General features: G+C 32.1%; 2 protein-coding genes across 4 annotated transcripts in view; one reads left to right on the forward strand and one right to left on the reverse strand.

Annotated features, from left to right (window-relative positions):
• Window positions 1–4,301, forward strand: part of LOC140051304 (uncharacterized) — a 42,965-nt gene extending 38,664 nt beyond the window's left edge. For all 3 annotated transcript variants that reach the window (XM_072096471.1, XM_072096473.1, XM_072096472.1), the window contains 8 exons: window positions 380–511; window positions 633–792; window positions 917–1,122; window positions 1,393–1,494; window positions 1,637–1,858; window positions 2,111–2,170; window positions 2,377–2,431; window positions 3,062–4,301. In XM_072096471.1, coding sequence (XP_071952572.1) covers window positions 380–511; window positions 633–792; window positions 917–1,122; window positions 1,393–1,494; window positions 1,637–1,858; window positions 2,111–2,170; window positions 2,377–2,431; window positions 3,062–3,153 — 1,029 coding nt within the window. In that variant the 3' untranslated portion in view covers window positions 3,154–4,301. The remainder of the gene's footprint in view (window positions 1–379; window positions 512–632; window positions 793–916; window positions 1,123–1,392; window positions 1,495–1,636; window positions 1,859–2,110; window positions 2,171–2,376; window positions 2,432–3,061) is intronic.
• Window positions 4,302–4,490: 189 nt separating this feature from the next.
• On the reverse strand, window positions 4,491–27,534 carry LOC140051306 (proteasome adapter and scaffold protein ECM29-like). The gene is made up of 44 exons (XM_072096475.1): window positions 27,471–27,534; window positions 26,771–26,901; window positions 26,390–26,506; window positions 24,716–24,834; window positions 24,385–24,540; window positions 23,911–24,082; window positions 23,546–23,643; window positions 23,112–23,153; window positions 22,846–22,924; window positions 22,592–22,708; window positions 22,046–22,207; window positions 21,868–21,917; window positions 21,305–21,371; window positions 20,723–20,845; window positions 19,944–20,047; window positions 19,671–19,809; window positions 18,753–19,112; window positions 18,215–18,346; window positions 17,577–17,745; window positions 16,885–17,168; window positions 16,378–16,479; window positions 15,828–16,037; window positions 14,742–14,856; window positions 14,337–14,451; window positions 14,110–14,178; window positions 13,801–13,918; window positions 13,225–13,581; window positions 12,897–12,944; window positions 12,594–12,712; window positions 11,291–11,453; window positions 10,905–10,964; window positions 10,685–10,774; window positions 10,312–10,378; window positions 9,874–9,965; window positions 9,689–9,755; window positions 9,457–9,588; window positions 8,834–9,102; window positions 8,473–8,516; window positions 8,106–8,307; window positions 7,439–7,571; window positions 6,866–6,971; window positions 6,676–6,770; window positions 6,404–6,475; window positions 4,491–6,111 (listed from the first exon to the last, which is right to left on the reverse strand). The coding sequence occupies exons 1-44, from the start codon at window positions 27,490–27,492 to the stop codon at window positions 5,888–5,890; spliced, it is 5,712 nt and encodes a 1,903-aa protein (XP_071952576.1). The 5' UTR covers window positions 27,493–27,534; the 3' UTR covers window positions 4,491–5,887.
• Window positions 27,535–27,731: the final 197 nt, after the last annotated feature.

Genomic DNA, 27,731 nt, shown 5'->3' on the forward strand with positions numbered 1-27,731 from the left:
GGTTAAGACAGTGGAACCGTAATTACATAGCCATAACATCGGCAGGGGTTCGAGGCTCACTCACTCCATGGTTCTGGTGGTAGAACGAGTCTTCTCGGATAAGGACTATCAACCGTAGGTCCAGTGTACACAACTAGCTCGTGTGCACTTTAAAAGAACCTAGTACATCTTTCGAGACGAGTAGGGGGTTACCCCGGTGTATTAGTACATCACAGCCACTGATCACCAACTGGGCCCTCTGGGAGACCAGTCTTTGACTGAAGAGGTCGCCCAGTATAAATATAAAACAAAACAAAACAAAAACTAGAGCAGCACCAGTATTTTCTAATTTTGTAAAGAGTAATTAACATTCATAATGCTGTTTTGTTTATATTTCTAGGCCCTAGTGGAGTCTACTGATGATAAAATGAGGGAATATGCAGCACAGATGTATGGTATTGTTGCTTGCTATATGGAGAGGCCTAGCCTCAAGCAAGACCTTAAACATTTGATACACTCCATTGATCATGACGTAAGGGAATTGGTTATAACTATTGCTGAAAGTTTACTTTACACCTCACTCAATAGGTTATTGGTTGGTTTGTGCATATTGATTTGTTAGTGAATTTTTGTTTTGTTTTATTTTGTTTCAGAACTATGCTACTCAACATGGAGCCATATTGGCTCTTGGCTACATGATAAGTAAGCTGATCGAGAAAGAGAATAAGGATGGCAAAAGCTACATCCAACGTGACAGAGACAGTCTTGATTCCTCAGAAGATGATGTTTATAACGATGCAATGAAAGCCATTGGTAAAACATGTTTTATTTTAAGAGATTGATTCTGTCAAAGTGGTGTTCAAATAGAGGAAAACCTGTAAAAATAAATGTTAAAAGTGTATAAAATTATTACAAACATTCTTTGGTTTTGTTATAGGGGCTATGCTTGAATCCACCAATAAAGATTTAGTTTCTGCAGCCTGTGATGCCATTGCTGCTGTTGCCTCTCAAGGGGCACTGCCACTCAGTGGTGGTGGTAATGGTAGCTTCAAGGGCAAGAATAAGGGCAGTACATCAGTTACTAAGCATTATGTTGTGAAACAACTGACACAGTTGATCAGTAATGAGGGCTTTGCAGAACAGGTAAGAGCATTTAGGATTACTTCAACATTTTGTTTAAATGCCCCTCCTTTTGGATACCACTATTTAGGGTATATATGTTTTAACACTACCCCTATTATATTATTATTATCCCGAAGATATCCCCAAAATTGGGCATTCATTTTAACTGTACTTAAAACTGACCATAAGTTGTACTAGTATTAAAAAACTATCTTGGTTTTGATGATACCGCTAATTGTTTACTTTAGTTTCAAATACATTAAAATTATTATTATGTCTTAATATGTTTAGGTAAAAATAAAAGCTGCTAGAACACTTGGCAATCTTATTGTCGGTGAAGCAGATTTCCCATACAAAGAAATTGTAATGGAAGTATTAACTAATACAATTGAGGTGAGTAAATGTATTTGATCAAAGAGTCACAATAGTACTGTGATACTGTTATAATATTTTTACATTGTACATAGATGAGACAATTTAATTTGGTCATTATAGAACTATAATTGTAATGGATATCTCTTCCATCTTTCATCAGAATTCAGCTGCCAAAAAATCAAACCACATTGAGCTTCACTTTGGCTTAGGAGATGCTTTGGGTACTGCCATGCAGGGAAGAAGTGCCCCAGAGGGGCGTGACCAGTGGCTTGAGGTGACAGCTTATGATGGTTTAGGAGACATAGTTAATGGAAACCTCAGTGAATGTATTGAAACATTGTTGATGGGTTTCAAGAACAGTGACAATGAGAAGTACAAAGAGGTGAGTACAGCTCTGTCTACACTATCAAACTAGTTTGAAAAAAAGTGTGATATGCTTAAATATGATAGTGATATGACATCATTATGTCCATGGGCACATCACATTTTTTTGTTTGATAGTGTGGACAGAGCTTTAGATGACCACGAGTAAAATGTTCATTTTATGGTTTTTGGTTAATAGCAGCTTTTCAAAATAGTGAACGAACTACTGTATTGTTTTTGATACTATCTTAAATATCAATTTGTTTTTTAGGCTGTATGTATCAGGCTTTTGATTCTTGTAGAAATCTTTTATCAACGTGAGGAAATTCAGGTAAACAAAATTTAATTTTGATTTATAATTTTTAATACAAATATGCTATTACTATATTATTGGCTGTTTATATATAAATAAATCGAGTTTATTATCAATATTTACTAATGTTTAAAGCCATTAATTATATTTTGAGTGTCATTGAACCTTTTATTATAATTATAATATTATTTCATATTTAAACTTTGTTTTAATTTAATTAACAGAGCCAGCTACCAGATCTTAAGAATATTATCACTCAAAAAGTTCGAGAGTGGGATGGTATGTTCAACCGATTTATAAAAATATCTTCTTTGTACAGAAATTAAGTTCTTGATACAAAAGCAGATTTAGCCTTAAATTGTTGCTATTTGAACTCCTATATGCAGTAGCGTACACAGGGGAAATGGTCCCTAGTTTAACACTTCTTGGGGCTGGAGAATTGCATTAGGGTTGTTTATGCTCTGGGGCACCTTAAGCTATGGTGCCCCTGGGTTTAGCCTTTTAGTGCTCATAGTTGATACGCCACTGCCCAATGTGAATTAAGTTATATTTTTTCATATTTTTTTTTCTCTTTTGGTTTTTGTTTGTTATTCATAACATATGTATGTTGAATCGACTATTATGTATTTTATCCGTTTATTTTATATTGACACTGTTGATTCGTCTATTTGTTTTTTAAATATTTTTATATAGTTTATTTTATATCATTGTTGTTACTTTGGGAGTACGGAACCTGAACTCTTGTTATAGTGATTAGGTTCACTTTTAGGTTCCTGCCTACTCCCTTAGTTTCTGTGTTTTGTTTGTTTGTAACTGGTTTTTGGCAATAAATAATAATAATAATAATAATGTATAATTTTTGAAATGAACAATAATATAATATAGCTTATTTATTTATTTATATTCCAGGTTCTCAGCAGATACAGTATCTTCCTGAAGAGACCCAGTCTAGGTTACTTATAGCATTAAAGGCATTAAAGGCTGCTGAGGAGATTAACTAAAACAAGACCAAAGTTATCGCCCATTTAATGATGAAAACCCCACCAAAGCAAGAGTATCTAACTTATAAACATTTTATTTTTATATGTAATTTTAATCATTTTTCCACCAACTTTTCATTTATTTTAGATTGTTAATTATTTACATATATAAATCCAACCTGTTTAGATTTAAATTTAAAGGTTAAAATATAGTAAAAAATAAGGAAAAAATTGAAACTGTTGGAACTTCAATACCCAGTATAGACACAATTTATTTGAGCATTGTAATGTTTGTAATTATATAAAATTGTATGTAGTTTTTATAACTCCTGACAAAACAATATTAAAGGGAAACCTCGGTCCACAGTGTTTATTTGTATACTGTATATGGGATAAGTGTAGTTTTTTTTTTAAAGATTTTTTATATTCTCAGGAAAATATTTTAAATACATTTTTATTGGTGTCTTTACAATATTGCAAATTTTACTTCATATTCATATTTTTGTATTATCAATTATAATATGATTTTTAGCTTTTGAAACATTCCATAGTGTAAATACAATTGGTAGGTTCATTTATTTTGTATTTTTAATTGCAGTACTTGTAGAGAAGTAGAGGTTGTGTATTTTGTCAGCTGATTATTTATAATATTGATCTGATACATTTTATGTATGTACATTATAACCAATTTTAATCAAATATAATCACCTGGAATCATAATTAGGCCAAGAAACTGGAAAAAGAAGTCGGTTTTACAGCGTCTAAATTGTACTGTGATGTGGTATGCTGTAGGTTTTATAGAGCAAGTCTTCCCTGATGCTTCGATCAATATACCTTACTTTAACATATTAATTTCGCCACTTTGCACTTTCGCTTGTCTAGATTTAGTCAAAGGAAGTATAATATTTAACTAAACAGATGCTAGTACTTAAATAGAGCATAAAATAAATGCAGAAAATGAAATTAACAAATTAATAAGTAAATAACATTAGAACTGATAAATAATATAGTACATTGTTTGGTAATGTTTTAGAATTTAAGGAAGGTGAGAAACATTGTTAAAGGGACATATTTTGCTGGCTGACACATGCTGGTCAGAATGTTAAGTATACTGTAGTGTAGCATCTCATTTTATGCAAAGTAAATAAACAATTATATATGTTTTGTAATATGTTTTAGTTATGGTTTTATTTTGTAACTGTTCAAAAAGGGCATTAACCAAAATAATAATTATTAACAGTATCTTGTATCAGACTTTATTTAAAGCTCTGTTTACACTACCAAACTTTATGCGACAACAAAATGTGATGTACACATACAGTATATGGACAATGATGATGTCACATCACACTTTTTTTTTACTAGTGTGGAGAGAGCTTTACAGTGTATTGTAGTTTTGAATACGATGTCCAATGTATGATTGTACTTTGTCTTTCGAGCAAATTAGCACACACTTATGAATTCTATATGAAGACAAAATTTTGGGTCACATCTTGTAACAAAAAAATATCTATATACATAAATCAAACATTCTTAATTTCTAGTTTGATTGTAGATTCAACAAGAGACACTCAGTTATTAGATGTAATAGAAATGTATCAATTTATTATGAAAACATTCTAAAAATCACTTATTGTTAATGTCAATGTTTACAAAAGAATGCAACACGGACGTAAGTAAAACGCAAGTAATTTGACCAATCACGACATGATGAATCACTATTCTTTACATTGTGATTGGTCGAATTACCTGTGTTGCGCTGACATGTTTGTGTTGCATCCCAGTGGGAGCCAAACATAAGTACTTGCCAAAGTACTTCGCCTTATAAGTGTCCATATAAGTATGTCCTAGATGATATTAGTTCAAGTATCTTTCAATAAAAGCCATATCTGTTTTTAGGTATAGTTATACTGTATCTAAAATTCATTGAATAATTCCAAAATTAGACTATAATCTGGAAGTGATTGGTGGGAAGTAATGTATTTAAAAATAAATTAATTAAACTTAGTATTAAATAATAGTAATTTATACACTTTTCAAATCTGCAAAATGTAACAACTTGTAAGAAGTTGTAACCAGGTTTGCATAGTGTGAATACAATTTTGCGGAAAATCTCCTATGATTTCACATGGGTCGCTTGTAAAATCTCGGAAGAAAAAAACACCAACAAGACTCCTGTGTTTTTATTCCGAGTTCTTACTGCGTGCGTGTGTATTGCCCTGGTATTAACTGACCAATCATAGTAATCAAATACATAGCGCGCAACTATTCGATTTCACAAGGCTCGCATGTGCGTGTGTTAAAACATATAACAAGTCAGGAGATCAAACCTGGTTACAACTTGTAACAATTTATGCAGATGTGAAAAGGTTATTAGTATTAAAGATACCAAAATAAACAAATCCAATGCCATCCACAGCATTTAAAATTGATATAGTCTATTATAGTGATATAAAAACTAATATGATTATTACTATTTTCATTTTTAAATGTTCATTTAACAGCAGCTGATATGTTTCATTGGTGATAATTCAATTTGAAAAAAAAATAAAATTTAATAAAATTAATAACATAAATCATATGATAATAGCCTATTATAAAAATAAATAAACTAATTAATATTTTGTTCTTATCAATTCAACATTGTAGCTGATATACTTAAGTTAAAATAACTGCATCAAAAAAGAATTGTGTAAAAATAATATGAATGAAATCATACATCCTCTTATGGGATTTAAATGCTTAGTTTATTATTTTACTCTGTAACATCCCCTTGATCCTTCAGTTCTTGTTCAGCCTCTGCTTCTGTTGCCATTTCCTCCACCTCCTCTTCAGGTATGGCAGGCAAGCTAGAGATGGCCTTCCTGACATCTGCAGCATGGTCTCTCAATGGTCTGTCTGGATCAGCTCCCATCTTATTCAGAGCATCCAACAATTGACCACGTAAATTATTAGTTAAAAGAACAGTCACATCAGCACCTGGAAGTGACAGAATGAACAGATAATTAATGTATACAAATAATTAATGTTTATGAGAAATGTGAAACCAGTTTCATCTGGTTTCAATGTAGTAATAAAAAGATATAGTTAATGAATTACAAACTAGTGTAAAACCTATGTATATGAGTTGAAGGAGAAGAATATTTCTATGAGAAGAATAAATCAATTCTATTTAAGAAGGCGGAGACGAGTTGAATAGGACAGTCAGAATTAAAAACGAAAATATATCAATGGTATGAAAAAGTCAGCATTAAAGTGTTAAAATACTCACTTGATAATCTAGCAACCATATCATCTATAATTTTTACTGCTGATCTTCTAATAGCTACATACTTAATAATAGCTGAAATAAACAAATTGAGAATATATCACATATTTTGGTGTATAAGCTATATTAAAAATAAAGTCTGAACTTCTTTATATACAGGTATAATAATAGGTATAGGTATATAATGCTATATTAAAAATGATTAAGCCTGGCATTGTACATAACCTAAAATATACAGGAAATAATGCATTATTTTTGGTACCATCCAAACTTACCAAGTCTGCTACATAAAACTGGAACTATTTTGATCAAAATTGAACTAAGAACGACTTCATCTTCAGAACTGAGATTACCTTGTAAATATACCAAACTGAATTGAAAAAAAAAAAATTTTAATTAAAAAATCTTTGTTTAGTCACCCCTACTTACAATCAAACGTATATTTCCAATTGATATATAACTTACCGTTGTAGGAATTGTGACATTGCCTTTAATATATGCACTTGTATCTTGAAGGTACTGATTTCTACACCAGCACACATTAAACCACAAAACCGTTCATGTTGAATTTCTAATATAGTAAATATAAAACAAAATGTTAGGTAATAAAGATATTAGAAAAATAATTAAACAATAATTTAAATGAATTTCCTTCATAAATTTCTCAAATAAAATGTATGTAGATAATTAAGATTACGAATAATGGAATGTACCAATATTTAGTCAACCAGATACTATTGGGTATAGGACTAAACAGTTTTCAGGAAATCTCCATTTCAGAATGAAACTATATACAAGATTTTAGAAAATTAAAACTAGTTTTGTGAATGTTTGAGTTGAAATTTGAGTTGATAGAAAACTTTGAGTGTGGTTCATATTGAGATCAATAAGCTTACCTTTAATTTTGGTATATTACAGTATAACCACTAAAGTGTTCCTTGAATTGGGGTTCTTTGGTGTTTCATGTGAAATTGAATGAATAGGGGTTTCCTAAAGAAGAGGTATTATTTTTAACAATTGTATAGCATCATACAGTACCTTGAGTGTGCCTTGTTTTGGGCCATGCTTTACCTAGACTTTCATAGGCAAACTCCTCAAGTATCAACTGCTCTTCTTGTGCTTCTCTGTCTTCTTCTTCCTCTTCTTCTTCATCATCATCTTCCTTTTTTGTCTGTCATTATTTTATTGTTGAAAACACAAATGTTAAACTTTTTGTATAAAAGGTGACTATAATAGCATAACAAATTTTCATATATTTATTACAAGTACAAAAAATAAATAATAAATTGTGTAGCAAATAAAACACAATTGTCTTTACTGATGAGTTTATGGCCACTGGAAAAACAACATCGACTAGAGCCTTTATATATATATAAAACTCCACTCCCAAAGACTTTGTTTATGTAGAGCATCTTGTGTTTATGTTTTTCTTGTGAATGGGAGTGCCATATAAAGGATAGTGAATGAATTTACTTATGGTTATCCTTGGCAATTTGCCTAAATATAAATAAAAGGATTGGTAAAATCATTCTGGCAGTAGAGACTAGTAAATATCAACTTCAATATGGTTGTTTATTAAACAAAACAGACATACAATAATAATCATCAATAGTTTTCATTCACAAATGAAACATTGCTGGTTTATACAGGACATACATACATACATACAGTATATAATTGAATAAGTAAATAGACACTATCCTACCTTATCTATAACAGGGTAGAGTATCTCTGCCAAGTCTGCAAACCTATCGATATCATGCGTTAGTAATATAGTGGACATACACTGTAAGGCCTCCACCTTGTAGCTAACTTTCTCTTTTTTACATTCCTTCAACAATGCTGCTAAGATATCTTCCATGGTTGGCTGATCTGATGATGTATCACCCTCAACTACCAATGAACCTCTAAACAAATATAATACACATTATTGTGACAACTGAAATCTATCTGAAAAACCACAGTAGTAAAATATACACAGTATATAAAAAGATAAACTAACGTTCCAGTTTAGTACTGTACTCAAATTAAATTCAATTATATTGTAGAAGACACTAATGATGTTCACTTACTTTGATTTTGTACATAAGGATGTTAAAGCCTTCAATAACTCTTCCTGTGGATGACATTGTTAAACATAGCAATCGTAAATTATCAATTGATAAATACCAACTTTAATACAATGTATATCTAATAGTAATATTGCATTTGAAATGACATTTTGAACGTCAATTAACTATTGAAAATCTAAACAGATTTTAATAATAGTTCGTTCTTATATAACACAAAGCAAGCTCTCAACGCGTTGCACATTTTAACCTATTTTAATCTATACATTTACAAACATATTACATATTATTCTTATATTATATTATTATTTTGTAAGCTTTGAAATAATAAAGATATCTGCAAATCTAAATTATTTCTGCCTACCTTCCCATCCCATGTTCTACCAGCTAAGCCCTTCACAACCAACTTCAGTAGCTGGCCAAGATGTGGTTGAGTTAGGCTTGACCCTAGCTTACTAGCTATTGTACTTATTGCTCTTGCGCCCTGTGCTTTCCTGGGCCAGGATTGTGAAGCGAGTGCATCTTGGGTAATTGTGACAAGTTCTGGTAGATAAAGGCGAATGCCTCCCTCGGTGCCTGGTGTTGAATCAAGCCAAATGTCTTCCCATATAGACTCCACATGATCAGAATTTGCTGTTTGTTTGGAAAAATAAAATGTCATAAAAAACAACAGTATAATCATGTAGAATAAAATAATAGTACAGTATTGGGTTTTATTTATATTATTTTATTTATGAATACTTTTAAAGAATAACAGGTAACACTCTAAAGCTCCGTCTACACTAACTTTATGTGACAACAAATACAATGTGCCCATATGGACATGATGATGTCATATCACCATATTTGGGCCTATTGCTACTATATTTTGGCACATCACACTTTGATAGTGTAGACAGAGCTTAATAGTGTAGACAGAGGTTTAGAGTTTGAAATGGAAATACATTCATAACAAAAAATTAAAAGATTAAAGAAAACATATCAAACCTTTTTGTGGTTTTTCATGCATAGCTAAAAAGGTCAAAGGTAAAGCTACTGATGCATGATTCTTCAAAACATCTGAATTGCTCCGTGAAATTGCATGAAGTGTCAAACCACAAGCATCTCTCAGTGAATCATCTATGTAACAAATTTGAAAAAAATGTTATCATAATTATTATTAACAGTACATATTTATAGATACATATACACAGCAACAAATATTTGAAAAAAACCATACCATCTTTTTCCAGATACCAGGATTTAATACGGTTAAGAAGTTTTTCAACACTACTATCCTTTGCTACCTGAAAAAATAAATATTAAAGTTATTTCCGCAGAATGCATTATAAGATCCACTCATTTCTAAAACAATATTTTATGCTTCAAAGACTTTTTCTTTATATATATAAAACAAAGCAATACCTTAACTAGATGTCCAATTGCGGATGAATTACTCTTCCTGACAGCTGCGCTACGGTCACTGAAACCAGCTAGGAGACTGCTTAGAATCTTGCCTATATCAACAAACAAAAATGCATATTATGAACAGTTTTGAACCTTTGGTTTAAACTAATGATTATGGATGACCATAACTCAAAGCTAAGAAATGGTCAATAATCTGTGTAGGTGCCGTATGTAATGGCAATGACAGTTTTCTGTTTCTTGTTCTCTTCAGCAGCTCCTGCACTTCCTGATGTTGTACTCCTTTTGTAAAGCCACTCTGTCAGGCTGGACATCCACAGTACACTTTTACTACCTCTTCCAATTGATGTTTCCAGTCAAAGGCCAAGTTCTTGATGCTGTCTTTTCTGATAATGTACTGTACAAGGGCAATGATGATATTAATGAAATAAGTCTTACTTGCATATTCTTCAAGATCTCTCGGACAATGGCTGCTAAGCATCACCATAAAATTAGCTGCCCCTACCTAGAAAGAATTCAAAATTAAGTAGAGGGAGGAAACAGACTTTCTTTACTGTACAGTAAGTCATAGTCAACACGGAGGAGCATCAGTATTAAGCATTTTCATAAAGCTTGACTGTCTACACTATCAAACTTTTATGACAACCAAATGTAATGTGCCCATATATGGACAACTTGACGTCACATCACTACCATATTTGGGCACATCACACTTCTTGTCAAACTAGTTTGATAGCGTAGCTTAAGAATGTGAAATTTGATCATATTCATTTCAGTTTTAAACACTATTTATCACGTTGAAACCACTTACTTTTGTATTCACTCCTACTCCATACTTGATGACGTCAATAAGTCTAGGAACAAGCTCTTTTAACACTTCACTATCGACATATTTTGTGCACTATAATAAACAGAATACAGAGTTTTTAGTAACTACATAGTTGCAAAAACAAGCAAAATAATGTGAGGTACACATCATACTCTATATTTTTGCTGCATAAATATACGGTATACAAACATATTTAACTCACCAATGTTATGGTTTCCATCATTGATGAAGATTTTGCAGCTGCTACTCGGATATCATCAAGCTTTTACAAAGAAAAAGTGTAAAATAGATGACATATTATTGTACATTAAAACATATAAACACCTAATATATAAATACCTAATGTACAGTTTTGTCACCTTGACTCTTTTTCCACTTATCATTATTAACACTTAAGCTCTCTCTACAGGAAACTTTATGTGACAACAGTGTGATATGGACATGATGATGTCATATCACTACCATACTTGCGCACATCACACAAATCAGTTCATACTTCAATATCAATATTTCTAGTTATTTAATTAGTATTTCCTTTCTCTACTAACATAATATACATAATAGTCATCATCATATACTATAAATTACCTTTTCAACAACTCCTTGGTTTGCACTGACTCGTGATGATAAATAATTCAAACGGTTATCTTCAAGTCCACTTAAAGATTCAAGCAATGCAATGACCAGTAGTGGGATGTGTGGTGTTAGCATTTTACCAGCATTCTTAGCAATCTTTACAATCGTATCCAGGCTAATACATGAAAACATGAATTTATATAATTATAAAAAAAACAAGGCCAACAGCCATTAAGTCGCGTGCTACAATGCATAGTGATACCGGACCGACAGACAAACAGACCGACAGACCGACAGACAGACGGACCGACCGACATAGTGAACTATACTGACCGAAATTACTGAACATGTTTAAAAATGTTGAAATGTTTAAAAACATTTATATTTTTTTAATTTACACGTGCGTAGCCTGTCACTTTTGACGTGCTCGTATAACGTAATTTCGAGTTGAAAAGTAAGTCAAGAAAACAGAAATCGGGCAAGAAGAGTGCGCAATAACATTTAACGCGCAGTGCGCGCGCAAAAATCTGCGCACTCATGGCAATTTTGTAAACGCTTAAAATTGCCTGAAACGTACTCTTATTTCATCGAAAATAAATTTTGAAAATTTTAAGCGCGCTTACGCATGCGTTACATGCGCTACGCACGTAATTGTATTGCCATATGATGATTTATGCCCTGAAATTTATGAGTACCAAATTTTATTTAATTGTGATTCATGGTTGTGAAGATATGATTACAAACGTGATTTCGTTAAATCGTGCGTAGACCGCGTAATTTTTTATTGCGCACCGTGAAAACATAACCACATCGATTCCTGGCCATAAGGAATATTCTGTGAAAAATTGACTTAGCTAGATTAAAATCATAAAGCGATAAAACGCATAGTGATACCGGACCGACAGACAGACAGACCGACAGACAGACCGACAGACAGACCGACAGACAGACCGACAGACAGACAGACAGACAGACAGACCGACCGACCGACATAGTGAACTATAGAGTCGCTTCCACGCGACTAAAAACTATGTTACAACTAAATAACAATAAGTAGTCAAATACACTAAGTTTAACATGAACATTTAATGCACTACAGACGGTTTTATGAGAAGTACCTTAATCTTCAGGAGCTTGGCTATTGATTGTTTATATAATATTTTAGAGTGTATACTGTAGAGGTACTGTAATCTTTGTCTGTTCATATGTATTTAAGAGTCAGAGTTTAAACTGGCAAATTAAAAAAATTGAAATAAATAAATTAAGGACACCAAACCATGGTCGAAAAACTAATATCGACAACAAACTAACTTACCAAATCTGTTTAGCCTTATCAATTCCACTTGAAAGACCCTTGAGTAAGCACGGTAAAACAGATGCAATGGCTTCCACTCCAAGCTTACCTCTATCAACATCACATAGTTTGATTGACACCTGTCATAAGTAATAGTATAAAATCAAAAAAAAAAAATACATTTTACTACAGTGTAAAATATATATCAAATGTTCCTTCTAATAATAAATGATTATCTAACTTTATTGTGGAAAACTCAATGATATTATTTTTATTTATTTAAAATCATTTTTCGGAAAAAAAAAATGCAATGTTTTATTGTACCTTACTAAGTTGTCTACAAGCACCCTCAGCAGCCTCTCTCACCGTTGCCTAAAAGAAAACAGTATCATCACAAGTTTGGTGAATTCCAGGCCAATGATCTAGATTTCTAGAAGTTGTGGTCGTGGTTCAACCAGAGAAGTACTTTTTTTGCAAGTATTCTCAAATGTTATTATATACTCCTTAAATTAAAAAGTATGCTGAACCTGTTGGGTTTTTGTGTTTACAAATCATATACATACCATACTATAAGCATAATTAAAAAGGAAATTATAATTTTTTTAGAGAATTTTCCAAAGATTACAGAAATAATAAAGTGAAAATCATGTACCTTAATATCATCAATGACTCTTAAACATGTACTCCATAATTCTGGAAGTTCACCAACCAAACTATCCAAATCTCGATTCCTCAAAAGATCCACCATTGCTCTGCAGCTAGATTCACGATTCCTCCACTGAGGGTTAGTCAAGTTTGCCTGAACATCCTTCAGTATCTCCAGTAAATACTGGTCTGTCACCTTCTTCTCGTCGGTTACAAGAGCAGACCAGATACTGGTCATAGCTTGCTGGATCTGTCTGTTAGGGTCGTACTGGTATCGGTACAGCCTGGGCACTATCTTTGGTAAATGCACCGCTAGTTGCTCACTGGCTTGCTTGGCAATTGTTCCAAATCCAAATGCAGCCCCCTAGATAGTAATACGATCGAATATCAATTATAAATCGACAATAGTTACCATTGTAAATGAACACTATTAATTATTTGAAAGAAATTAAAAGTATAGACACTTCTCAGTTTATTAATTACTGTATATCTACATGAAGCAATTTCAGAATTGCAATTTTAACAATTTTATGCTTAATGGGGGAGATACGAGGTAAAATAATGCTAAATATATTTAAAATACCTTTCTAGAATTCCACATGGCATTGTGACTGGCCAGATGCATAAATTTGTACACCAAATCCGGTTGGTTGAGATCACTAGCCAATGAACAAAGCTCTTTATAGGTTGAAAGGCCACCTCTGAAATACATAATGAAACATTTGAGTTGGTCAAGCTATTTATTTATTATTTATTTTTTATTTATTAAATTTTCTGCCATTTACAATACAAAGAAGACAACAAAAATATAAAAGGCAAGGAAAGACCACCTATGCTAGTTGGTGGCAGCACAATATTTGTTAGGCTTAAGTATAAGTGAATGTTAACCTACCCTGTGGGGTTTTTACCAAGAGTTCCCTCATCGAACAGCTTGGTATCATCTGTCACGGTCTGCTTAGCTCTGGAATAAATTTAAAAAAATGCAAATTCAAGTTGTAACCGAGTGAATTTGCACTGGATATTGAATTTAACTAGTTTTGGTGTAAAGAAATAAACAGGTAATGTGATTTACACCTTTTCAAGGCTAAATCCAAAAATAACATTTTTTCTCCATTTTACCTTTTACCAGTCATAAGTCGATCCACTAATGCAGTAACCAATTCTTTGCGGCCCTCTTCACTGCTCTGCTCATAAACAAGACTTAGGCCTTTGGAAGCCACATCCTGTGTAAACTCTGTAAAAAGATATCCATCATTACTGTTAGTTTATACCACATTCAATATTTTGTTAACAGTGGCTGCTGTAAATGATAACTTATTTTGTATATTTGTCATCTGTCTTCACTGCCATTATCTTTCTGATTATTGTTTCCCTTAATTAATAATTAATTTGTTTATCACTACATTTAACACAAACAATCATAATTTATGAACATATTACCATCACCCTATTCTTATCATCAACATAATTTTCAACATTGTTATCATATTTGTTACCTTAATGTAATCCTTGTAAAATACTCACCACTGTTTTCGCTCAGCAAGTCCATAAAGGCCTGTTGTAGTTCCTTAAATCTGCACTTTAATGCAGGATGGGCACCACACCTCTTTACCATTGACAACAGCCAAATACAAGCAGCCTATTAAATACACAAGAAACAGACGTCATTAATACTTGAAGAGAGATTAACAGTGGTGTAACTGCCCTAAAAATAATGCGAGTGATATTCGTTATTCAAGTCCAACACCCAAGGTGCTCCTTTATTCCTGTTTCTTGAATGTGAACCAGATTACTAAAACAAAACATAACAATGACCTATAAATGCATGTCTAGCAATATATGTGGCTCCTTAAGCGTCAAACTGAAAAGTTTTGTATTTAAGTTAAAACAAACAATATAAAAGACGATCCCTTAAACTAATTAAAAATGCAAAACCGTGTCGTCATAGCAACGGATAACAAAATCCTTGCGGTAAACTCCTCCTCCTACAACGACGCGACATGCCATTGACATTGTACAGCTATACGTAAATCAATTAAAATGATCACATGAGCTATAAAGTTTTGCGAAGATTATCATAACTATAGTATCCAGGTGCTTAATGCAATGCAGTAACTTTAACAATGAATTATTAATACTAATACTTAGTAAATAATTAAATTAAGGTACAACAGGTCAAAGCCATATCTCATCAATATATATAGGCCTAGGCCTAGCTAGGTAACATAACCGAAATTAATGGCGTCTCAATAGAACTTGGCCTAATAACATTAAATCTGTATGAGTTATTGATCAATAAATGTAGCGGAATGCAGCTTACCGAAAATAGCAAAGTCACCCGCTATCTGCAGTACATAAACAATTCAGGTAAATATCAAAAATTAAACAATATATGTCAATATCCTATAATTAAAGTCACTAGCTGTGATCATACATCCTCTCCTCCCTAATGCAAGATACCTCCTCACATGGTCCTAAAATGACGTCATTTTCTTAATAATGCGCCCTCTCTAAATATAAACTAGTTTGGGACCAAACAAGTGGTTTTTCAAAAAAGGTAAAAACTTTGTGGAATTTCCAAATCAACTGCACCGACTATCTTTTATCTACCTGTTTCTTATGTGGATTCTCGCATGTGACATATTCTTTCAAGATTTTTACTAAGGTCCACTCCACTTCATCTTTTGCTGCTTCTTCCACAGTAAGGTCAAGGGTCAGTTCTTCCTGTCTCCAGACATCTCTCCTGGCAGGACAATGGACTGCTAATGCTGCCTGGCTAATAGCTTCTCCGACAGTAAACTGTAGTTCTATCTGCTTGGTCTAGGAAAACAAATTCGAAGAGTACAGTAATTCAGTGTTTTTAATCATGGTAACATTTGCAGGACACTGTCTTCGCAATAAAAGAAGAAATCATTTCAGATGTTCTGCTGTGGTAGTCAAAACATGGGCTTGAAAAACAAGGAAGACCAGCACCGCATACATTGATGTACTAGAGATGGATACTGGTATGCAGAGAAATTAACTGGCTGTCACAATGGCTTATAGGAAGTTATAGAGGAATCTAGTCATAGTTAGAGTAGCAGGGCTCTTAATATCAAATAAGAAACTTTCTTAAAACCAGAAGTTTATTAGTATACGTAAATTATTTTCCAAAGCTTACATTTGCAGTTTTCATCAGTAACATCAAAGCCTCTTGTGTATGAGGAAAATCAGGATCTCCGATTGGTATAAAGCCAAGGTTCTTGCAAGCTCTCTCCTTTAACTACAAGACAAAAATTGTTACATTAATTTAGTATTAGTTAAATACATTTTGAACAATTGTATCCAAATATTACACCACTGGTGCAATATCATTAAATTAATTGCATTTTTATTAAAATATTACTTTTAAGTAAGACAAAATTAATTATCAGCAGTCACATTACATAATGATTAAGCTTTAGTCATTAGGATGCAACAGAACAATGCAAACATTATAATCATCTAAACTGTCATTTGTGATTGGTCAATACTTCGCATGAAGTGGGGTTCTAGATGTAATATTTTATTACCTACCATACATTAGCATACTAATTAAAGTGTTGTGTTAATAAATTTACATTGGGGCAGATTTAACATTTTTTTTATCTATGCAGCTACTGTATTTTATTTATACTAATTAAAGTACCTTATGTGGGATTTTGATGGAGTAAAGTTTAGAACTAAGTTTCTTGACAATAGAAAACAGATTTATTTCATCATCTTCATTCCCCTCTACTTTCATATCTTCTACTGCCTCATCTGTATCAATGATTTTATCTTTGTTGATATCATCTTTCTTGCTATTACTCTTTTTGGCTAATTGAGTTTTGCTTGCTCTTGGAACTGGGAGCGTTCCGTTGCGGCCAATTTCACCAATGGCTGTACAGGCACCTAGACATAATATTTCTTGGTCTTTATCTAAAGTTTTTGCTGCAAAATGAAATAAATAGATTGAATGATTATTGCTTCTACAAGTATATGAAAACAATGGGACTGACACACCCAATGGTTACTATGTCTCAACAGTTCCCTTAATGGCCACATAATCATTTTTATTTGTCATTGATGATTGGCTGTACTTATAAATCATCACAATTTTATTATTATTTATTACCATTACTGTAAATAGTCACTGTATATATTTTATAATCAATATTATTTTGTACAAATCAATGTACCAACACGTTATTTATGGTTATCATTAATATGAAAATATATTACGATTGATTGAATAAAGTCCACAAGAAACTTTAATTTTATATGCTCCTTATATTTCATTTTTCAAAGGTGGGACCTCTGTCATATATTAAAAAAAACTTCAATTTAAAGAAGTCAAACCTATAAAGACTACAGCTTGTTGTATAACTTCAGCTAGACTCTGTGAAGTAGCAGGCTCATCATCAACTTCCATATTTTCCACAACGATATCTTGCTTTCTGTCTAGTAGATATCGCCTACCAATGGTGTAGCCTAAGCCTAAAATGGCTCCATGCTGTACTTCAAGACTCTAAATTTAACGAAAATGATATTGCAAACACTATATAAATGTTACATTATACAGAGATAAATAGATACTATAACGGTATAGCCATTGTGAAATGCATTGAGCAATTTTTTTTGTACATACTGTATATAAAAACTAGTGGAGAAAAAAAAATGTGATGCGCCCAAATATGGTAGTGGATGCTTAAGTATGGTAATGATATGACATCATCATGTCCATATATAGGCACATCACATTTTGTTGTCACAAAAAGTTTGATAGTGTAGACAGAGCTTTAGACCTGCATTTCTATAGAAATAAAAATTTGATTTGTTAGGGATCTTTTGTTTATATTATTTGTATGGATGATAATAGGACTGAAATAAACAAATGTAATTGATTAATGCTTTGTACATAGCTATGTTTTTCTGTGGGTTATAAATTCCAGAATGAAGTGTTTGCATTATTAAGTGAATTACTATTAAAAATTTACCTTTGTTTTTGCCAGACTGAGCATATCAGTAATGATGGCAGTTAGTTGTCTCTCATCAGATGCATTAGCCACGATTGACATCAACTGAGCTGAAAGATCACGAATGGCCTCGCGTCCAGATTTCATAAGGTTCTGAATCACGAAAAAGATATCATGAATTTAATATTTACATTCAGGAAATAAAAACTGGTCGTAAGGGTCACAATACAGTAGTCTTTATTTATTTATTTATTTACTTAACTTTTTTCAAAGGGTAGTTCTAAAATATAAGTAAAGTACCTGAAATGGGGGTTGTTTTTGCAATATATGGATACAGAAAAATAAAGATAATTTTTTAATTTTTATTTTATTTTTTCACTATTTTTTTTTTTTTTTTTAGAATGCTGAAAATATTGTTTTCGTTTACAACATAAGAAAAATGGTTTTCAATACTTGGAACGCACAATATAAAAATTAATTGAAAATTAATTAATTAAAAATGAAAAATTAAATAAAAAAATGCAATAAAAATGAATAAAAAGGTAAAAACCGCTAATACCTTGATCCAGTCAAGCTTCTTTAAAAACATATCAGCAAACAGATCTGTAGCAATTGAAACGATCTCTACAAGACAGTACATTGCTTGAGGTTCCGCAGACACCTTTAAAAGCTCCATGATGAGGTCGACATAATTAATTAAGGTCCCTCGTCCAGGCCCTTTGAGCATCTCCTGAACATGGCAGTACAGACCAGGGGCTTGATCTTGCATTTCCAGAGCATCCATTACAGGGGTCACACCTGTCTCATAAACTAGCGTTGACCTCAGGTAAAAGATGATCTCGTTAAAGACAATTGGTGTAAATGGAATAACCATTGTTCCAATGGTGACTCTAGACTTTCCTTTAAGTCGTAATTTAGCCTGTGAAATAATGTATAAGATTTTATACAACTACCTACATTGATAATTCAATATTAAAAAAAGAAAGACAATCTGTTACATTTATTGATTCTACAAGATGATTAACCAATCATTTTTTAAAGTAAATGAAACCAAAAAGAACTCTTAAACGTGTTTAAAACATTGACATATTTTATTCCATTATAACAACTCAATTCGGTTATTAATTTTTGTCAGTATACAATACAAGAACAGATTTCACAGGGCAAATGTGGAGATATTCTAGTCAACATAGGAAAGTGCTGGTTTTTGTGAGAAATATGCCTGAAACTTATGTTATTATCTTATTTTAAGACACATTGCCAAAGATTATCGTGAGTGAATTTGTTCACGGTCCTAATACACAGGAGATAATCTCTTCACAAGACAAACACACAAAATGCTCTACAATTGTTGTTTTGTCATAAGAACAAATCCTGACATCCAACAGGGAGTGGCAGTCGAACATGTTAATCATTAATCCACCCCGATAAGATTTGTAGGCAAGTATCTCACCACCAGGCCCATGCATTCACTTACTTGTTGGTATGTATAATGAGCCATCTCCTGAAAACTAGGCATTAAATCAGAACCTTTTGGTGAGTCACTCGGTAAGGACAAATCATGTTTAATCCCAACATGCACTGCTTTCAAACACATCTGACGAATATCTTCTTTGCTGAAATAGATTATCAACATAATAAATAACTATAAAATATATATTTTGATATCTCATTTATGCATGCTATAAGTATAGAGTTATATAAACTAGACCTGAACATGTTTTAATTGAATCTTGACTCCTGGACTCACCTATCAGCGGTGTTGAGAAGTAGTACATATCTAGATGGGATATGATTAGAGGGAAACACTTGAGCTGCATACTGGGCAGCAGCTAGTCTGGCTTGTGGCTCAGCCTGAAAATACAAAATGATGGTTATCCTTGCATTTTGATATTCTTTAGTGCTGCCCATTTGAAATTAAAAATGGAACTCGATAAATCAGAGAAATAAATACATTGTTTGGACACTTAGCACTTAACATAGTTTTAAATCATTTGTCAGATTTGCTTCAGTATGGGAAAAACGATACAAGAAGTGCAATGGTGGAAAAAAAACCAGAAATAGAACATATACTTGCCATTTATGTACCGCTAAGAAGGAATGCAGAGAGCAGACTAGGCCTAGGCCTCACAGTACAGTAGGTGGGTTTAATGTATATAACATATAATTCATTCATGTTTTGTATTTGTTGAATGGAGACAATATTTCATGAGTTGAAATACTGCTCTATTTATCTTGGCTTCACCTCGTTGAATAGAGCAGTCAATTTTTCAACTCATAAAAAAATCTCACCTCAACTAATAAACATATATATATTAAAAGTAAAAGGCCACTTTGACACTTATGTTTAAAAAATCAGAACCTTTCAAACACAATAATACAATGGAGATAATCAAAACCAGACAAAAAAATTTAATCGAAAAAGAATTTAAAAAATATGTATCTGAAATAATATCTTCTTAATAAACTCATTTAATCACATTAGTAGAAATCTCATTCATTCTCAAATTCAATACAAATATTCTTTACCTTTTCTGCATTAGTCATAATAATCGCTTCCATCGCCATGAGATTAGCTTTTGCCATGTTTTTAAAAGAATCGGCCATCATGGACAAAGACTCTTGGATATGCATACGCATCTCTGGGTCTTCCTATAAAACAAAAAACATACACAACTATAAAAATATAAAAGTATCTCGTTTAATAAAAATAATCGGTGTTTAAACGGTCTGATGCAGGTACTGTATCTTGTTAGTACAAATATTAATTGCTTCGTAGGAACTATTTATATTCTGGACAGCAATTTGACCTCCTGCTATGCTTCATTGCTTGTCAGATCTGAAAGGTCATGGTTTGTCTGGCCTAAGATGACCTAGGCAAAGTTTACAGCTTTTGCTTTCTGCAGAAGAAATCAATTATTTCAGGTGACGAATGATTGTACACTGCATAGTTCATGAGAGGTCTTTTGTCATCCAATGAGAAGCATTCTAATATCGGTTTGAGTCTTCAGGAGGGTCCTGCGTAATCAAAACCATCGTTATGCTATAGATACTACTCGCAGCAATCACTTGCAATTTGACATTTCTAGTGTAAAAAAACGAATTGAGTACCTTGCACAGTGAATCAAAGAAGCTCTGTATTATTGAGATGTCATTTGTAACTAGTTCTGGCAGCCTCCTGAAATTATAGAAAATGATAGGTAAACTTTTAACTCAAATAGGTGTAATTTACTCTCTATTAATATTAAAACATATTTTCACATTTGACACTGCAAAGGCCAATTTACAGTAAACGGTAATTGTAAGCGGAAAGCCGCATGACTTGTCCCATTTACACAGTGCGCGGAGTTCATGAGCGGTGTGACGGAAAGTAGGTGCTTGTAGACCTTGAGACTACTGCATGTTGCAAGCACGGCGCTGGCTTGAACTAGTCTAATATGACTGACTGTCAGTAGGCCTAGCATAGTAGCCTACCACATACAGGCCTACGTTTAGAAGGACTTGTTGTCTAATAACAGGTAACATAGAATTATTTCCTAAAATTATCTCCTAGAATTACCTTCTAGATTATCTTTCGAGACTTAACCTTTTATTATGGGTTGCTTTTAAACAGGAAAAACATATCACAAAATAGATTTAATTATAAGAATTTCATTTTAATTACTTTTGCTTACTTTGATAATTTAGCTACTGCTGTGTAGGCCAGTCCTTTCTGTTTGCTTTTCTGTGGGAAATAAAGTATTTTGTATGCATGTTAGTAATGTGAAATTATTTGTTTGTAACAAAAGCTGGATATAGATATAAACAATATTCTATATGTTTTTAATAGTTGTATATACTGTATATACTCACTGTGATAGTTTGTGTACCTTCTATCATCATTGGCATTAGTACTGGTCCCACAGTGTTCAAGCTCGCCTCACTGCTGTACGTGAACACATGGTGTACAAACTGGAGGCCCATAAGTTTTAGTTTATCATGACTAGTTTCTCCACTAACACATTCAGAAATCACCTGTTTACAGTATCCAGTAAATACAAGATAAAAATTAAAAACTATAAACCCATTTTATATCTTTTCATATAAAAGGAAGATCAAAACAACATGGATGGCAAAAATCTAAAAGGAAACAGAACTTTTCACATGCGGACATATACACATGCTTGCTCAAAAATGTTCACAAATACTTGGCAAATGTCATTTATAATTTTTTGTGTGTAATTTTTGAATTGTAAATTATTTTTAAAATGTTTACAGCGCTTTGGTCTTTGGAAAAAGTGCTATATAAATCACTATAATAATAATAATCTTCTTTATTCTGTATTTCAACTGAACAGTCACTGACGGCCTGGTGTCCTCAATCATGAGGACGGTTAACATAACAAGTAAGTATCTAGCCTTTAGTAACTGATGAGTATGGTTGGTTGCTTCCCTTGACTTGAGTAGGTATGGGAACAACTTTAACTTGATTCTTGTTGCCACTGCTGGTCGTTTGTCATCAGCTGGCATGTTTTCCTGAAATAAAAGAAAATCCTTGAAACATTAATCCTAATAAATACTGTAGTATATTATTACTGAAAAAAGATATAAATAGATTCAGATTCGAAACAGATAAATAAACAAATAGAATAAACAAATAAGAGTGTATTTACCACTTTTGTTGTAACTTCATTGCCAAGAAATAAAGTGTAAAGCTGATCTATCACTTCAGAATCATTCCAGTCTACCTCACTAAAAATAAATAATAATATGATAAAAATTGGTGTCAAAATATAAATAAAAATTGAATTGAAAATTCAAAAGAAGTAGAACATTTTGTACCATTTATGTTCCAGTCTTCCGTAACAGAAAAAAGATAAAAAGAAATTTAAAAACAAGTTGAACATTTTTGATATTGTATTCCTATTTTCATGCTTACCTCTGAAATCGTTTAATTAAAATTTCTGCCCCTGTTACTACTCTGAAAACAAAATTAGAGAGCATAAATCAAATTATGAAAAAAACCAATTTAATAAATTTACCATTGCAATCTACCAAATTAAAAAAATAGTTATTAATTGTTTTTAAAACAGAGAAATGGTTATGGTAATCTGGCAACTGAGGAGTAAAAGTATTAAAAGCTAACAAATATTTTTAAAATCCACTCAGAACATAGAGATAATGTTATAAATACTAGAGGGACAACTAAGTGGCAATGAAGCTAGGTGGTAATTAGGAGGTCTAACATGGCTGTCATCTGGCACATCTAAGTGCCCATTAACTGCATGGTAGCATATACATTGTGGCTCACGTTTTGAGCTTTGCTTATTATAAGTTGTAGGTCTATACCAAGGTCTCTGTGAATTTACTCACTTGTAACGAGTGTCTGCTGTAGCCACAATCAAATGGCAAATCACATCTTTCTCTGGCAGGATATCTGCACTTAAAAATTTGACAATACCAACTTTCCGCTAGAAAAGCAAATTGATTATAGTTGTTTTAGTATATGGAAGTAAAGGTACCGTAGGAAAATGTGAAAATAAAGCAATGTCTAACATTTTTCTGGGCCCCATTGATGTTTTCAAGTCTGATATTGTCATAAGTAGAGAAAAACTAGTTTTTGATGCATTTTGAACATTTGTATGCAAAGTTCCTAAAAGCATAAATTAAAAAGTTTGGATTTCTAAAGATTTCCAGCAAATGGTGTCAGCCAAAAAAGTATTATTAAAACAAACTACCAATTCAATATCCTGACCATCTGGAATACGATCTCCAATCACTTTCTTGAGTGAATTGACACTTAGGCCTGGTGGGACATTCAGTTTTACAGTGTTGGTAGCCTCTCCAGCAGTAGCTGAGGCAGGTCTTACTGGTTCAACCACACCACCTGTAGATGTTACTGGTACTAAACTGTAAAGTAACCAAATGATTAATGGTTATACACACATAATGTTTTAAAGTAAACTGAACTGTTGCTGCTGGTAAAGTCTTTTAACTCTCAGGTTAAACAAATAACAATTATTTTTTGTTGAAGTGACAAATCGCAACTAACAACATGGTTCTCATCAGCACATTAATTATGAACCACTTCTAGGGATGATGGCCAAATTGTGACAGAAAACTACATAATTTTTATAGAACAATAAACATAATAAATTAGATTAAACAATGGCATAAAAACAAAAAAAATAAAATGTTACCAGTCATCTTACCTGAATGTGTATGGCAATAAAAGATAGTCAAACATGAAATCCAGCATTAGTTTGGAAACCTCTGGTTTTCCCGATACCGGAAATAGAGCCTTCTTCTTGTCAACGTCTCTAGGCATCTCAATATTTGGCAATGCTGATACAATCATTTGCATAAGGCTGGAAAAATAATTTAAACAATAATTAATCAAAATCTAGTATTCAACTTTAAATACCAAAATCGGATTTGGGCTGGGGTTGTGTCTGGAAGTTAGAATGTGTTTAGTGTCTCATATCCACCTGTAGTATATTCAATTAATAAATTATGGTTGGTTGAAATAAATTGTGTACTTACAGATGTTGCTGGTGAGTTGGTTTATTATCTAAGCACTGGATAAGAGAGCTCACAAGAGCACCTTTTTTCTCATTTTGTAAACGACTGTAACCATCTTTTAAATACATAATTGTAAAATTCTGTAAACAAAAATCAACTTAATTAAATACAGTATTTGTATTATATATGGTTAAAACTAATTTGTAATACTAATAATATTAAATTATTTCAGGATATAAATTGCGGTGTACCACAGGGTTCAATTCTGGGGCCTCTACTTTTTATTTTGTACATTAACGATGTATTTAATTGCTCAAACTCGTTATCTTTTGTTTTATTTGCTGACGACACAAACATATCTGCATCTCACGAAAACTTGGATACGCTCATAGAACTAGTTAATGGTGAACTAAAAAATGTTTCGGATTGGTTCATGTGCAATAAACTATCAATTAACGTTAAAAAAACTAATTACATAATTTTCCGCAATCAGCGAAATCCAAGTAATTTAGAGAATGTAAATATTTATGTCAACAATAAAAGAATAGATAGAGTTAAATCGACTAAATTCCTTGGAGTACATATTGATGAATTTCTCACATATAAAAACCACATCAATGTTACAGCTAGGAAAAAAAAAAAAAAAAATATCTCGATATGTAGGCATACTATATAAAGTAAGACATTTTTTACCAACCTATGCTCTCTGGACAATATACAAATCACTCATTGAACCAGTATTAAATTATTGCAACATAATATGGTGTAGCACATTTCCAAGTTATTTAGATGAGTTATTTAAACTCCAGAAAATGGCATTACGAGCTATAACATGGTCAAAGTTTAATGATTCAATGACTGAATGTTTCTATAAATTTAAACTTCTTAAAATTGCGGATATCAATAAGTACCAAATTGGGCTTTTCATGTATAATGTTACTACTAATCAGGATGTGCGTTTTTCATCGCTCTTTATTAAAAATGGTTCTTACCATAATTATAATACAAGATCTAAAGACAAAATGAGACTCAGAAAACGTAATCGTACTTCTACTAGTTTTACTGTGTCATGTGTGGGACCCAAATTGTGGAATGACTTGAATTACGAACTACAAAGTACCAAATCAATATATATATTTAAATCATTGTTTAAAGAACATTTATTATCATTTTACAAATAATTTTAAAAATAATACTTGTTGCAGGATTTAGCTTTTTTTATTATTTATGTTTTAGTTTTTAGGCTAGTTTTTAGGGACATAGGGGGACACAACTAATCAAGCTCTTTTGAGTTTTTATGTGTTTCCTTTTCATCTTTTTTATGTTCTCATATATTGTTGTTGTATATTTTCATGATTGAGGATGAATAAAGAATATTTGAATTTGAATATATATCAATAATATTACTAAAGACAATTCTAGAGTCATATCTTTTGAGGCTTTATTCATTCAATAAGATTATGTTATTACATTATTAATAAATAAAATAATTAAGAAAATAATTCAAATTGAATTTATTAACCATTAATGGGATCATTTCTAGAAATAACTCTTTGCCATCTACCCAACACTGCACTTCGTAAACAAACAGTAAAATAAATGGTCACAACTGATTATTGTTATTGCTATACAAGAAGGCATCTTTTAAAAAACGATTGAGTAATTATTGATTTACTTAAAAACAGAAACACTTACTGTCACAAAAGAGGTGTTAGCTGGATCCTTATACTGATTAAGTAATGACTCCATTGGTAACTGAACCTGTGGCCTGCTCTTTAACCGTTTATTGATATGTGCCAATAACTGTATAACCTGTGGAAATACATATAAAAAAAGATTGACTTTTATTGAATAGATTTTTATGTAAAGATATAAAGATATAATAACAATGTTGGTGTTCAGAATTTGTTTTGTTTTAATGTGGATGGATGTATAGTTGAATATTTTTTTGAGTATTAATCTTCAATTACATTATACATTTTCTAAAATACTTTCTTTCAGAATATGTAATCTATGGTTATTGTTATTAAACACGACATTTGACTTCGTTTTACACAGCACCAAATATTTATTTACCTTCTTGCGGACTCCAGCATGCTTACTTGCTAGTTTAAGTAAAACCGGTGGTAAAAATCTGTTAATAAACTTCTCCAATTCTTCATCCGATGTAACAGACCCAACACGTAGAAACACACGCTCTAATAATGCTATAAAAATAAATCATAATGTATTATTTTTTATTTAATATATGAAAACACTATATAGTACTCAGACATTGTATTTTCTGAATATGTATTCCATTATATGTATTGTATCAGGATTTGTTTGTGCAATTTAAATTTGTACACGGGTTCATTACCTTTTGCAATTATAATTGTGCATGTTTTGTTAATTAATCAAATTCAAATCGCACTGCACAATTTGAATACAAAGAGCTATAATGTTAAATTGTTCGTCCAGCAGGCAGGGCAGGCGTAGCGAGTACACAATAGTAGTAGGCCGGTCTAACCTCTAGCCTAGCCCCTAGTTACTAGGGCCTAGTTAGGCCTACAGGTCTACTACTACTCTGAGGCATAGGCCTACTGTGTACTAGGCCCTACTAGCTAGCTAGCCTAGTAGTTAAGTTAGGCCTAGGCTAGGGCCTAGCTAGCTAGGCCTAGGAGTTATGTAGGCCCAGCCAGAGAGAGGCTATAGCTAGAGTAACAAGTAAGGTCTCCAAACTAGGCCTAAGCCTAATTAATGCATTTCATAAACGTACAAAAATACTCCTACTTACCTAATTCATCTTGCGCGTTCATATTATTATTTTTTGTCTTTCTTTCCAAAAAAGAAATGAGGAGTTTTAAAAGTGTGACATAGCAGAAAAAACGTCTGCTCTAATTCTAAGGCAACATATTGGAAAAGTGTATGTAAATAAATCTATAATATGTTTTAGTAAATAAATTAATAGCATCAATTACTTACAAAATATTTATACATTATAAAATAATAAATTTGTTATATTTTGTATTTTTATTTATCATTTAAAACATAATTT

This window comes from Antedon mediterranea, chromosome 6, assembly GCF_964355755.1.
Source record: "Antedon mediterranea chromosome 6, ecAntMedi1.1, whole genome shotgun sequence".
Lineage (NCBI taxonomy): Eukaryota > Metazoa > Echinodermata > Crinoidea > Comatulida > Antedonidae > Antedon > Antedon mediterranea.